A 13,971-nucleotide genomic window follows, 5' to 3' on the forward strand; every position below is an offset into this window, starting at 1 on the left:
GGCCCGCACCTCACCACTGCCAACTTGAGCTGTACTCCGCTGGGACCTCTCTTAAGCAACTCCACCCAGGGGACCCTGTCAGAAATCAGCATTCTGCCTCCCCACCTCTTCTTGGCCTTGGACCACCACTGGGATCCCTGCCTGCCCAGTCATTCATAACTGAGCCTTGAGGCTCCAGTCTCCCCTGCTCCCACCCCAGCCAGTTCCGGCCTCTGTAATGTCTCATAATCCATCTTCCCTCCTCCCCATGTCCCCTGCCCCTCCCCTGCCTGTCCACATCCCAAGCACCCCCAGAGAAACTTGGTTGGGCAAAGCTCCGGCACAGTCACAGCCCTGCTCCCAGCTAGCTTCCCTGCCTGCTCTCGGTGGCCCAGAAGGAACCTTCTTTCGGCCCATCCCCATCTGCTCTTTCCATGTGCACCCTACGCTCCAGGACTCATCTCCTGTTTCCTACAGACGTGCCACGTCTTCTGCTTCCCTTCCTTGACCCATGCCATTTCTGCCCACTCAGAGCCTAGTCCCCATCTGTGCATATTCACATCATATCCTTCCAGCCCCTCCCCCAGGAGGAGAGCCCTTCCTCACATCCCACCCACCCTCTGCCTCAGCTCTGGGTGCCAGAGGAGGTGCTGGGGGAATGAATGAAGGAGTGAACTCAGGGAGCTGATGGGATGTCTGTCTGTCTGTCACACACTCACATCTGAAATCCAGCCTCGGGGACCTGCGCTCGTGCACCAAGCCCAGCCCCTCTCCAGCCCCTCCCCCAGGACTGCCCTCACTTGCCAGGATGGGGAGGTGGGGGTGCTGCCCCCTGGACACCTGGAGGGCCTCAGAGGGATGGCCCACATGCAAGGCCACCAGGGCCTGGCTACGAGCAGCCCAGCCCAGCCCAGCCCATCCTGCCCGGCCTCTGGGGGCCAGACTCTCACGGCAGAAGGGGTGTGTCCTGGGCTGGGGGAGGCAGGATCCTCTCCTTCCTGCCTCCCAGTGAGTCACCCACAGCGGTGAGGGTGACCTCCCGGTGACACCCGCCCACTGTGGCCTGGGCACCGAGCCTGAGGGATGTGGGCAGCACGGATGGAGACAGCAGCCTGGGCAGGATGGCCGGGGGCTTGGGAGGCCAGGCCCAGGGACGCTCACATGCACAGTCATCTCATCACACACACACATGCACAGACTCATTCTGACACCAACACAGGCTTACATAAACACTCCCAAAGTCACTGCAGATGTGCACCCAAGATAACACAGAGAAACCTGTACTTGAGCCCAGTGTGCCAGCCCAAAGCCCGGGCATACCCCTGCGTGTATGCCATGTTCAAGCACATGTGCACACACAGACCCACACACACATCTTATGAGAAGCGTGAGCCACATCTGATCTGTAGTGGCTATGTGAGTATAGCAGTGTGTAAGAGGGGCTGTTTTGCCAGTGCCATCGTGGGCCTGGCCTAATTACCCTGTCCGGGAGGGTAATTACTGTTGGGACGCCTCCCCCAGCCTGGCCCACAGGGCCCTGGCAGAGGAGCGCTGAGCCCCAGGCCTGGCCCCTTGGAGTTTTCAGGGTTTGGGGCGCTGGAGGGAGACTGAGGTGGAACTGTTCAGAGCTTCTGGGGGAAGCACAGATGGAGCATCAGAAAAAGGAGAGACCGAGGACCCAAGCCAGCCCCTACCTCCAGGCCTGCTCCCCACTTGTTAGGCCTCAAAGCCCCTCCCCTGTAAGACCTCTCCAGTAACTAATTCCCTCACTCCCAGCCTGAGCTTGGCTCCTCCTCCCAGGGAATGCAGGTGTCTACTGCTGGCAGGCCCTACTTAAGACATTTTTAAAAGACTTTTCCTGTTTCTTCCAGCGAGTCTGTTTCTAGGGGGAATACTTAACCCTCCTCTGAGACCTGCGCCAGCTGGCATCCCCGCAAAAGCCCCTGCCTGTCGACCTCGACTCCCTCTCAGAACTCAGCACTTTCCTAGAAGCCTGTGCCATCCAGGGCGCCAGCATGACCCCACACCTTAGGCCTCAACCCCAGCCCGAAGCTGTGAAGTCCAGGCTTCCACGCAACCCTCCCAACTCCCGCCCCAGCACTCCAGCCTCCCAAGCCCCCTGAAGCCCCTGGGGCCCGCTGCCCTCCGGTTCGCTCTCTGAACCCACGGTCGCCAGGGTCACAAGGCCTCCGCTGCCATGTCTCCCACGTGGGCTCCGGGAGCTGGCCTTCCCCGCGCCCCCCACCCGCGCCCCCGGCCCTCACCCACGCGGAAGCCGGAGCCCGTGAGCGTGTCGGTGCTGTGGCCGTTCTCTCCGATGAGCGTCATGTTGGAGCCCTTCTGACAACTGTCCCGGCACTGGCCCTTGAGACAGGTCCGCTTGCAGATCACCGGCGCAAAGACCACCTTGAAGCGCTCGCGGGCCAGCGCCCCGCCCCCGCCAGCGCCCCTCTCGCCCGCCGGCCCCCCCTCGGCCCCGCCGCCCGGGCCCAGCAGCAGCAGCAGCAGCAGCGCCAGCAGCCCCGCCGCCCCCGCCCCGCGCATCTCAGGGGCCAGGCCGCCAGCAGCCCCACGGGGCCTGGGCATCCGGGGCCGCAGGACCCGGGGGGGCGCGCCCGGGCGGGGGCGATGGTCCCGACGCCCTAGGGGGATAAGCAAGCCGGGAGCCCCGGGAGAGGCGCAGAGAGGGCAGCGAGGGACAGGATGGGAGGAAGCGCGGGCGCGGGCCCAGTGAGAGGCAGAGAGATGGAGGCTGGACCGCGGGGAGCCCAGAAACTTCCACTGCCCCGGGAAGGAGCCCAGCCACGAGCCGGGGCCGGGGGCCTGCGGAGGCCCCAACGTGAGGCCGGAGCGAGGAGGCCGGAGCAAGTTGAGGCGGAGAGGAGGAGCGAGGGGAGAGGAAGGCCGGGCGGCCGGCCCGCTCCGCGCCTCCCCCGGCCGGGCTGGGCTCCCGCGGCCGCCGGGAAGCAGGGAGCGCGCGGGGCGGACGCAGGGAGAAGTGAGCAGTTGTTTTCCCTGGCTGGAGCGCGGCGCGGCGGCGGCGAGGGGGGCTGGGACGCTGGCCCCGGGCCAGGGAGACAGTTTTTTTCTGTTTAAAGCGTCGTCGCTGCCGCCTGGGGGAGCGAGGGTGTGCGGGCGGGTGGAGGCTAGGGGGGGCGGTCCCCACCCCAGATGCCCGCCCCGCCGGAACCCGCCGCCGCCGCGCTGGGCCCGCTCCAGCGAACCCTCACCTGGGACCGCTGGCCGCCCCGCCAGATTCCTCCGGGCGGGGCTGGGAGGCCCGCGCCCACCTCCGCCCCGCAGCATCCAAGTGGGAAACCGAGGCTGGGGGGAGGAAGATGGGCCGGGCCCGGGGGTCGCGCGGCTGGTAGGAGGCCAGGTGAGGCTGGAACCCAGGGCTCCCAGCCCTGGCCCAGCCTCCTCTGCACATGCGAGGGTCTCAACACCCCTCAGTCACTTTTCATGAGTACCGGTCCACCCCTGCCCACTAAGACTCAAGGAGGGGGTACCCCTTCACCAGGCCCTCAGTGGGGTCCCAGGAAGAAGTCCATGAGGTCCTGAAGAAGAGTAGATAGAGCAAAGTTTGAAATCCAGCTTGCCTGCCAACCCCCAGTAAATGGCTTCCCGGTGCCCACCCTGCCCCCGCCCCTTCTCCTTGTCTGGCCGGGCTGGCTGGGCTGGCTCTGGGCCTCAGACACTCTGGAATCGCCAAGGTCTGAGCTCAGGGCCTGGCCCCCTTCCCAGGCTAACAGCCGGGAGGAGGGGAGTGATGCCTGAGGGCCCGGGGCTGGGGAGGGGCACAGCCGGGCCCCAGGGCAGGGGCTGGCAGGGACTGGGGAAGGGCCCTGAGTTGGGTCAAGGCTGGAGAGGAGCCAGGCCAGCCCACTGGTTTGGAAGGGAGGCCCTCGAGGGCTGCAGTGGCCTGATGCCCAGGCCATATCACCGGGTGCCTGGCCAGGGGGGACCCCCGATTCAGTCTGTGACTCACAGAACTCAGCAGGGGGTGAGTACGACCAGGGTACCTCCAGAGCGGGTCACAGCCAAGACAGGGTGATACCCTCTCTCTGAGGGGAACAGGGGTTGCAGTCTGAGGGAAAGGGGGTTCAGGTACGTGACTTGAGGTACACCTGTGTAAGGAGCTCATGGCTTTAACTTTGAGGGTGGGCTTATTTGGGGTGACTGAGGGAGACTTTTTCGTGGACCCCTGCCCAAATTGCTCAGTGGGCTCAGGCCCTGTTCAGATTGACAGGTATTGGAGGAGTAAGATGGGGGCAGTCCCGTGTCCCCAGGGGAGATAGGAGAGTGTGTAAGTACAGACAGCCCCCACACTCCCTCAGGGGGCTCTCGGGTCACACACTGAGGCCGGGAGCCGTACTGATGCTCACCACCTGCCAGGCACAGAGCTAAGCATTTTCCAGTCATTTTTCCCTCGTACTCATCTAACCCTCCTCTGCCTACAGTAAGGTGTGACTCACCTTGGAACACAGCAAAAACAGACTAGGGTTACAGTCCTCATCTTTCTGAACCTGTTTTTTTACCTCTAAAATTGGGATCCAGTCGTTTGACAAACAAGGAACCTCTTGCATGCTCTTTTTTTTAAAATTAATTAATTAGGCTTCGCTGGGTCCTAGTTGCAGCATGCAAACTTCGAGTTGCGGCATGTGGGGTCTAGTTCCCTGACCAGGGATCAAACTCAGGCCCTGCGATTGGGAGCGTAGAGTCTTAACAACTGGACCAGGGAGGTCCCCAACATGCAGTTGTTAACAGGTAGAACCAATCGCTGCTTTCCTGGAGCTTCTGTCCTGGAGGAGACAGACATACGACAGGACAATTCACACCTGACTGAGGCTGTGCCAGAGGTCGGTGCTAAGACAAAGAAGAAGAGGGAGCTGGGAGCGAGAGCAGTGGTGAGACCTGAAGTCCAGGAAGCCCCTCTGACAAAGGGACTTTTAAGCCAGGAGCTGGAGGAGGAGCGGGAGTTAACGGGTGTGCGGTCCGCCCAGCGTGGGGGGAAGGCTGGAGGAGGCCTGAGGGATTGAGGGGAATTGCGGAGGGGACAGTTGACACTGTCATGCCAGGGTGGGGGCTAGGAAAAAGATTCATTTCTTCCAGGAGCTGAAACAGGGCCAGCAGAGCAACAGGGTGGGGAGGCAGAGAGAGAGAGCATCCGGAGGCGGAGGCGGGAGGCCATGGTGAGGAGTCCTGAGTTTTATTTTCATTGCAGTGGAACTGTATCAGAGCAAGAAGGGTGTTCTTGCTATCTTCCCAGGAGAGACGATACAACCTGGACGTGGCGGAGATGTGTTTGGGGGTGGAATCCAGAGACTAGGTGAAGTGGAGGGTACCGGAGAGGCAGGTGGTGTGAATGCTTCCCAGGTGTCTGCCTGAGCCCCCCAGGCGGGTGAGGAATGCGGCAGGGGAGAGGGAGACCCACAGAGGAGTGTGGGTTCTGTTCGCAACTTGCTGAGTTTGAGATAGAGCCTCCCTGGTGGCTCAGATGGTAAAGCGTCTGCCTGCAATGCAGGAGACCGGGGTTCGATCCCTGAGTCAGGAAGATCCCCTGGAGAAGGAAATGGCAACCTGCTCCAGTATTCTTGCCTGGAAAATCCCATGGATGGAGGAGCCTGGTAGGCTACAGTCCATGGGCTTGCAAAGAGTTGGACATGACTGAGCGTTTGAGATTGGACATGACTGAGAGTTTGAGATGCTTGTGTCATCCAAGTGGAGACGTCTCAATCCAGATATGTGGAGCTCAGCCAGGATGCTTGCCCTGGAGACACAGGCTCAGTGTCCTCAGCACACACGGGCATTTACAGCCAGGGGAAAGGAGGGCGTCCGCTGGGGAGAAGAGGGTCAGGGAGAACCAGGGAGGTCTCCTCCCCCAGGTCAGAGAGAGGAGGCAGAGTCTGAAGTGACTCAGAGGAGCAGCTGGAAGAGGCTGAGGGAAGAAAACCAGGAGTGTGATGTCGGAGAGCCCAGAGAAGCAAATGTTTTGGGAGGAGAGCATGGCCAAGGGTGTCTAATGCTGCTGACAGAAGGATGGAGGTAAGGCAGCCTCTGTTCCGGGACCGCTGAGGGGGCTGAGTGACCGGGAGCCACGAAGGCCAGCGCCCAGCCCCGCGCTTGGCATGCAGTGAGTGCGCCATACATTTACTTACTGTCATTACCAGACTCCTTAAGCTCATCAGGGCTTCCCTGATAGCTCAGTTGGTAAAGAATCTGCCTGCAGTGCAGGAGACCCTGGTTCGATTCCTGGGTCAGGAAGATCCGCTGGAGAAGGGAAAGGCTGCCCACTCCAGTATTCTGTCCTGGAGAATTTCATGGACTGTATAGTCCATGGGGTCGCAAAGAGCTGGACACGACTGAGCGACTTTCACTTTCACTTAAGCTTATCAGGGGCCCAGCTGGAAGCGGTGGGCACCGTCACCTGGGTGATGAACATTAACTGGAGCCGCAGAAGCTGGAGCTGAAGTGGGGGGTGGGGGGGCCTGGCTTTCTGTGGACACCAGCAGTACCTGTCCTCGTGCAGCCAGCAGGGAGGGAACTCCGGAAGTCATATTCCTCCTGTCCAGCCCCACCTCCCAGGGGCCAAACCCCAGAGGAAGCCTGTGGGCAGCGGGGCTGGGGAGGGCACAGGGCAGGCAGGGTTGGCCTTGGGGTGTGAGGCCTGGCGGACACAGATGCAGAGTGGATCCTCAGGGCTCACTGCAATGGCCCAACCAGGGAGTGTTCGTAGCTTGTCCGCCTTTTCTGTCTGCATCTCCTGTGTCACCGCACCCAGGCAGCCCAGCTTCCTGGAACCTACCAGCATGCCTCCCAGATGGAAGTTCTGTAAGCCCAAGGAGACCATGACCTCTGTGCTCAGTGCAGATCACTCCGGCCACCTAACGGGTCTCCACACCACCATTGCTGCCCAGTCCCATCCCTCCCCCACCTGGTACTGGACTCACCTTTTAAAACCTAATTCCAAGACTTCCCTGCTGGTCCAGTGGTTAAGAATCCACCTGTCCGTGCTCCAGTATTCTTGCCTGAAAAGTCCCATGGGCAGAGGAGTCTTGATGAGCTTCCTATCTTATCCAGACTGGGGAAAAAAAAAAAGATCCACCTGCCAATGCAGGGGATACAGGTTCGATCTGTGGCCTGGGAAGATTCCTCGTGCCGCTGAGCAACTGAGCCCTTGGGCCACAATTATTGAGCCTGGGCTCTAGAGCCCAAGAGCCACAACTACTGAAGCCCACGCAGTTAGAGCCCGTGCTCAGGAGAAGCCACCGCAGTGGGAAGCCCGCACGCTGCAGTGAAGACACAGCACAGCCAAAACATAAACTGATTTCAGAGGGCTTCCCTCGCAGCCCACTGGTGAAGACTCCATACTTCCACCCCAGGAGGTTGGGTTTAATCCCTGGTCAGGGAACTAAGATCCTACACAATGCAAGGCGTGGCCAAAAGCAAAAACAGAAACCTAATTCCAACCATGCTCCTTCTCAGTTTACAAGACCTCCAGCAGCTTCCCTGTGCTCACCTGGCCTGCAAGGTCCTCTGTGCCTCCCCTTGGGCCTACTCCTGCTTGTCTCTAGTTCTTGCCTCCAGGAGGCATTTCTCTAAAATAGCTACCCCTAGCCCTTTGAGTCACATCCCATGTTAATCTCCTGCTAATCCTCGTCACAGCCTGAAGCACTCTTCGCTACAGGTTTGATTACTTATTGTCCATCTCACCGCCCTCCCAGGAAGCACAGCCTCGCCTCCAACTCCTAGCACGTGACCTGGCGCGCAGAGGGCACTGACGTTTGTTGACTGATTGGCTGGACTGAGACGACGAGGCTGTGAAAGATGTAACAGTTAGACTTGGCTCATCTGGTGAGTAAGATATGGGGATTGAATGTAGGCTGGCCTGATCCAAAACCCACACGGTGTTCCTGGGAGGAGGAAGGAGAGGAGTCCCACAGATAGTCTACAAATAGGAGGGTGGGGCCCTGAGGGCAATAAGGGGCTTTCAGCCTGAGGAATGGTCTGTCTGCCGCAACATCAGGGAAGGGCGCCTTTGTGCAGAGGGGTTCTTGAGGCCCAGAGACGGCAGGGACTTGGCCAAGGTTACATTACTGGGTCTTCCCAGGTGGCACTAGTGGTAAAGAATCTGCCTGCCCATGCAGGAGACACAAGAGATGCGGGTTCGAGTTCGATCCCTGGGTCGGGAAGATCCCCTGGAGGAGGGTATGGCAACCCACTCCAGTATTCTTCCCTGGAGAATCCCATGGACAGAGCGGCCTGGTGGGCTGCAGTCTATAGAGTCACGAAGAGTCGGACATGCCACGGCTCAAACCTAGGGTTCCTGATGCTTCCTTAGGGGCATTGGCTGGACGGGGTGGCCCCAGCCTGTGTAACGGAAGTTAGGTTTCAGAAGGCAGCATACCACAGTGGTAGTTTTCTGGAATACCTGCTATGAGCATTGGGAAAATTCTTCATCTTCTCTATGCCTCCTTCCTCATTTTCAGACAAGGAAGTAAAGCAGCTGACATTCATGAAACCCTTGGTGGATGCTGGCCACACGGTAAGTTCTCAGTATATATTGCCTCTTTTTTCTTTTCTTTCTATCTTTTTAAAAAGATATTCATTTTTCTATTTGGCTGCGCTAGGTCTTAGTTGCGGCATGTGGGATCTTTTTTAGTTTGGGCATGAAAACTTGTAGCACGTGGGATCTAGTTCCCTGACTAGGAATCCAACCTGGAACCCCTGTGTTGGGAACGTGGAGTTTCAACCACTGGACCACCAGGGAAGTCCCTATGTTAGCTCTTTTCATTATTATTTGGGCCTGGAGTCCAAAATGGGCTTGCTGGGAAAATCCCATGGACAGAGGAGTTTGGTGGGCTGCAGTCCATGGGGTCCCAAAGAGTTGGACACGACTGAAGCAACTGAGCGCACACACTTGGGTCCAAAATGGGCTGCAGGTGGGAGCTGGCTGCCTGGGAGGATGGGGAGAATACCTCTGAAAGAGGGCTGACTGTGTGTCAGGCTCTGTGACACCTCCCTGAGTTCTGAATGTCTTTGGGAAGCTTCTAGGCTCTGAAGAAAGAAACGGCTCTAGGGGTGGTAGGTTCTAAAGGTGATAGTTAGAAGTTTCAGAGGCCTGGAGGGGCCAGTTCTGCCCTGAAACATCTCTCTCCAAGTGATGTGGAGTGGCCGTCCCTGAATCCCTCTGATGTGTCCCCATGGTGTTGAAGAGCATGAGAGATGGGACTGGAAAATGAAAGGAACCAGTCTTCATCCTTGATCAGCCAGAGGATCTTCAGCCCCGCCCCTTGTCTCCACCTACCGAACCCAGGAAAAGTCTGCCGGTGAGAATCTGACGGGAGACAAGCACGGCCTGGGTGGTGGCTCAGCCCTGCCACCTCCCAGCAGGGTGATTGTGAAGAAATCTCTTAACCTGTCCAGGCTTCAGCTTTTCCATCTGCATTTTGGGGATGATGATAAGACAAAACTCACAGCGCTGTCCTGAGGCTTAAAGGAGGGTAATTCAGGCTCTTCGTGCAGTGCCCGGCCACAAGATAAAATACACCGAAAGTTCCTCTGAGGGGCTGCTGACACCGGGAGCATCCCGCTGTGATGATGGTACTAAAAGAGGGACTAGGAGCTACTTGTCAACAGTGTGTATGTTGGACTTGCATTTGTGTTTATTTACATGTCAGTTACAGGCCTGAGAGAAAAGGTCTCGTCTTGCCTCTTTGGCACAGGTTCAGAAATCTCACATGGATTGTGGAAATAAAGTTTCTGTTGTGTTTGAAAAAAAATACACCAAAAGCTGAGTATTATTATTTTTTATTAGGCTATTTCATTCATCTTAACTCAATTAAATTATATATATATTTACATTTTAAAAATTATTATCTATTTCTTTTTTGCTGTGCTGGGTCTTCATTGCTGCACTTGGGCTTTTGCTAGTTGCAGTGAGCTGGAGCCGCTCCTCCTTGTGGTGTGCGGACTTCTCGCTGCGGTGGTTTCTCTTGTTGCGGAGTACGGGCTCTAGAGCTTGGGCTCAGTAGTTGTGCTACACCAGCTTAGTTGCCCCATAGCATGTGGGATCTTCCTGGTGTGCATGTGTGCTAAGTCACTTCAGTCGTGTCCGACTCTGTGCGGCTCCATGAACTGTAGCCTGCCAGGTTCCTCTGTCCGTGGGATTCTCCAGGCAAGAATGGAATGGGTTGCCATGCCCTCCTTCAGAGGATCTTCCCCACCCAGGGATCGATCCCACGTCTCTTACTTCTCCTGCACTGACAGGCAAGTTCTTTACCACTAGCGCCACTGGGAAGCCCAGGATCTTCCTGGACCAGGGATCAAATCCATGTCCCCTGCACTGGCAGGCGGATTCTTAATCCCTGGACCACCAGGAAAGTCCGAGTATTATTAGTTTCATTACTGTATCATCTAGCCCTTTCTTGTTTCCCAGAAATGTCAGGCCAATTCACATTGCAGTGAAAAACAAGAAGAAAAGTCAGTACCTTTTGGATGCCTGTTAGCCTGATGATACAATAACGCCAGTTGCGATGCTCAGAGCCGTGGCTACAAAACATAGGCCACCTGTTACCAGGAGAATCTGATCCACCAAACGCGGCAGTTGAGGAAGGCTTATAACTGAGCTGTGTGTGAATATGCCCTGGTGGGGTATGCTGCCACTCAGGGTCAGGCCTAGCTACTGCCATGCCCACTGTACCATGGAAAGGACAAATGCTCGGCCACGAGAGGGTAGGAAGGGGTCGCACTGCTTCCCAAACAGCTGGGCTGCCCACCGTGACTGCTCGGAATTGGCTTCACCGCCAGCGCTCCTGAGACCTGTGTGCTTTCCTCGTGTCAAGGACGGTGATGGCTCTACCCTACCTGCGAATACAAGTGAGCCTGCTTCAGGTTCGTGGATGCCGGCAGAAGACAGGAGATTCCTGGGTCAGAAACAAAGGACTTCGTTATTCATGGCATAGTAAATAGCACAGTCATCAGCATATTGACATCAGTCCTCTGGTCCCCAAGTCCTGTGGGGTGGCGCCAGTGGCCTGGGTAGATGCCTGCGCACAGTGGATTGTGGTATGGGAGCAGGCCCTAAACTTAAGGACTTATGTCTTTTTTGTTTTTTCAAGTTTTTTTTTTAAACAATTCTTGTTTGTTTGTTTCTGTATTTTTATGTATTTGGTTATGTTTTGGTTACATTTTGCGGTATGCAGGATCTTCATCGCATCACGTGGTACCTTCCATTGGGGCACATAGACTCTCTAGTTGTGGCACGTGGGCTCCGGAGTGCACAGGCTCAGTAGCTGTGTGGCGTGAGCTTAGCAGGTCTGTGGCATGTGGGGTCTTAGTTCCCTGACCGGGGATTGCATCTGAGTCCTCAGCACTGCAAGGTGAGTTCTTAACCACTCGGCCACCAGGGAGGTCCTCCCAGGTCTTTGCTAATGGGTGCCCTTTGCTCTAGAGGGAACGTCTATCTCAGTCTTTCACGGCCGTTCACAACATCCTTAAGAAGAGAGTCCAGGACAAAGGCAGTCAGTGCCTCTCTTGCAAAATGTGCAGAAACTCAAAAGGATCCCTGGAGAATTGTCTTACAATAATATCCACCCCCCATTTCTACACTGTCTTGGCTTTTGGTGAATTTTCCCATGAGTTCACCACTCTGTTGGCAAATCTGATCGACAGAAGCTAGGACCAAGCCTGTTCAATTTGTCACATACAGCATTTCATTAAAGCTACTGTCAATAACGGACTTTTGGACTCAGAGGGAGAGGGAGAGGGTGGGATGATTTGGGAGAATGGCATTGTAACATGTATACTATCATGTAAGAATCGAATCGCCAGTCTATGTCCGACACAGGATACAGCATGCTTGGGGCTGGTGAACGGTGATGACCCAGAGAGATGTTATGGGGAGGGAGGTGGGAGGGGGGTTCATGTTTGGGAATGCATGTACACCCGTGGTGGATTCATGTCAATGTATGGCAAAACCAATACAGTATTGTAAAGTAAAATAAAGTAAAAATAAAAATTAAAAAAAAAAAAGAAAAAGTACTAGAAAAAAAAGAAAAAGCTACTGTCAATAGGACTGCAAGCAGCAGGATAAAGCCAACTTGCACTTCTGACCTCAGCCATGCCTCCCAGCTGAACAAATCCAGAAAACAATAGATCTACCTCAGAAAGCCAGGTGGCTGGCTCCTTAGTTCTTTTCATTGCCCTTTCCACCTTGGCCCAGCAGGCACTCAGGACAGTCTCACTCAGTTCACTGAGCAAGGTTGCTATGGATGATAGATTTCTTCCAGACTTCTTCCCTGAAGGCCAGAATCTGTGCAATTAATATATCTTCTGGAGGTCTTCACTGGTGGTCCAGTGGTTAAGACTCCACACTCCCAAGGCAGGGGGCCCAGGTTCAATCCCTGGTCAGAGAACTAGATCCCACATGCTGCAACTAAGATCCCCACATGCCCCCGTGAAGACTGAAGATCCTGAATGCTGCAGCTAAGACCTGGGACGGCCAAATAAATAAGTAAGTATTGAGTGTTAGTCGCTCAGTCTGACTCTTTGTGATCCCATGGACTGTAGCCCACTAGGCTCCTCTGTCCATAGGGTTCTCCAGGCAAGAATTCTGGAGTGGGTTGCCATTTCCTTCTCCAGGGGATCTTAGTGACCCAGGGATTGAGCCCAGGTCTCCTGCATTGCAGGCAAACTCTTCACCATCTGAGCCACCAGAGAAGCCCGAATAAGTATGGGGGGGGGGGGAATATATATATATATATATCCTCTGTACCTGGATTAATGCTTTCAGTCATGAGTGAGACAGTTCTTTGTCTCTGACCCCCAGGAGTCTTCTGTCTTCTGCCAGCAAGCAAGAACCTGTGGCAGGCTCACATGTTAATTTGCAAGTAGGCTAAAGTCAAGGAGAAATTTCAAATCACTCTGTTTTCTAGAGAGAGGCACATTAATATATGACTTCCACATCAGTGGCTCAGAGGTTAAAGCGTCTGCCTGGAATGAGGGAGACCCAGGATCAATCCCTGGGTTGGGAAGATCCCCTGGAGAAGGAAATGGCAACCCACTCCAGTACTGTTGCCTGGAGAATCCCATGGAGGGAGGAGCCTGGGATCGCAAAGAGTCGGACACGACTGAGCAACTTCACTTTCACTTTCCACATCAGTCATATAGTCTCAAGGGTACACATGGTACTTCTGGGGAGAAACATGGTGCCCCCCAGTTGGACCTACGTCAGTTAGGGGGTCCCAGGTTGACAGTGCCTCCTCTCAGGTTGGTAGGCCTTAGGACCCCCAGCCCAATTCAAACAACTGAGTCTAGTCTTTTATTTCGGAAGGCTTGGCTCAGGGCAGTTAGTCCTGTTTGTCTAGGCCACCGGCCAGATGGCATTTATTCACTCGATGGCATGACTGAGTGGTGATGGCTACAGGACTGGGCCTGGGGGTGATGGTGTTGACAGGTATTTCATGTGGGAAGTACTTGAGGGCAGGAGGAGAAGGGGGAGACAGGATGAGATGGTTGGATGTCATCACCAACTCAATGGACATGAGTTTGAGCAAACTCCAGGAGATGGTGAAGGACAGGGAGGCCTGGTGCACTGCAGTCCATGGGGTCGAAAAGAGTTGGACACGACTTAGCAGCTGAACAACAGAAAGAGCTGAGGCTACCTCCTGCTCTTTCCTATCTCTTGGTAACGTTAAGCAGAATGGCAGTCAAGTCAAGGCCCAAACTGTCTAGTGGAGCATGGCAGACCTACCAGTCAGTTAAATGTAAACCACTTGAAAGAGTTTGACCAAGATGTTATTCTCAGTGAAGAAGGTTCCAGGTGGTTTAGAAAGACAAGAATGTTAGTGTCTTTCTTCCCCTGTCACTCCCAGGGTCTGAGGAGTCCCACTCCTCAGGTGCCAAGCTTGCTATTCTTCCTCCACGGTCACAAAGTCAGCGTGCTCTACTCCCCTAGTAGAGATCTCCCCTAGTAGATCAGCCTGACTTGTT

The 13,971-nt window shown here is 55.7% G+C and overlaps 1 protein-coding gene across 1 annotated transcript in view; it reads right to left on the bottom strand.

Annotated features, from left to right (window-relative positions):
* LTBP3 (latent transforming growth factor beta binding protein 3) overlaps nucleotides 1-2,565 on the bottom strand; it is a 20,268-nt gene extending 17,703 nt beyond the window's left edge. Inside the window, exon 1 of the mRNA XM_052662374.1 lies at nucleotides 2,244-2,565. Coding sequence (XP_052518334.1) covers nucleotides 2,244-2,565 — 322 coding nt within the window. The remainder of the gene's footprint in view (nucleotides 1-2,243) is intronic.
* Between the last annotated feature and the right edge of the window lie 11,406 nt (nucleotides 2,566-13,971).

The sequence above is a fragment of the Budorcas taxicolor genome, chromosome 25, assembly GCF_023091745.1.
Source record: "Budorcas taxicolor isolate Tak-1 chromosome 25, Takin1.1, whole genome shotgun sequence".
Taxonomy (NCBI): Eukaryota; Metazoa; Chordata; class Mammalia; order Artiodactyla; family Bovidae; genus Budorcas; species Budorcas taxicolor.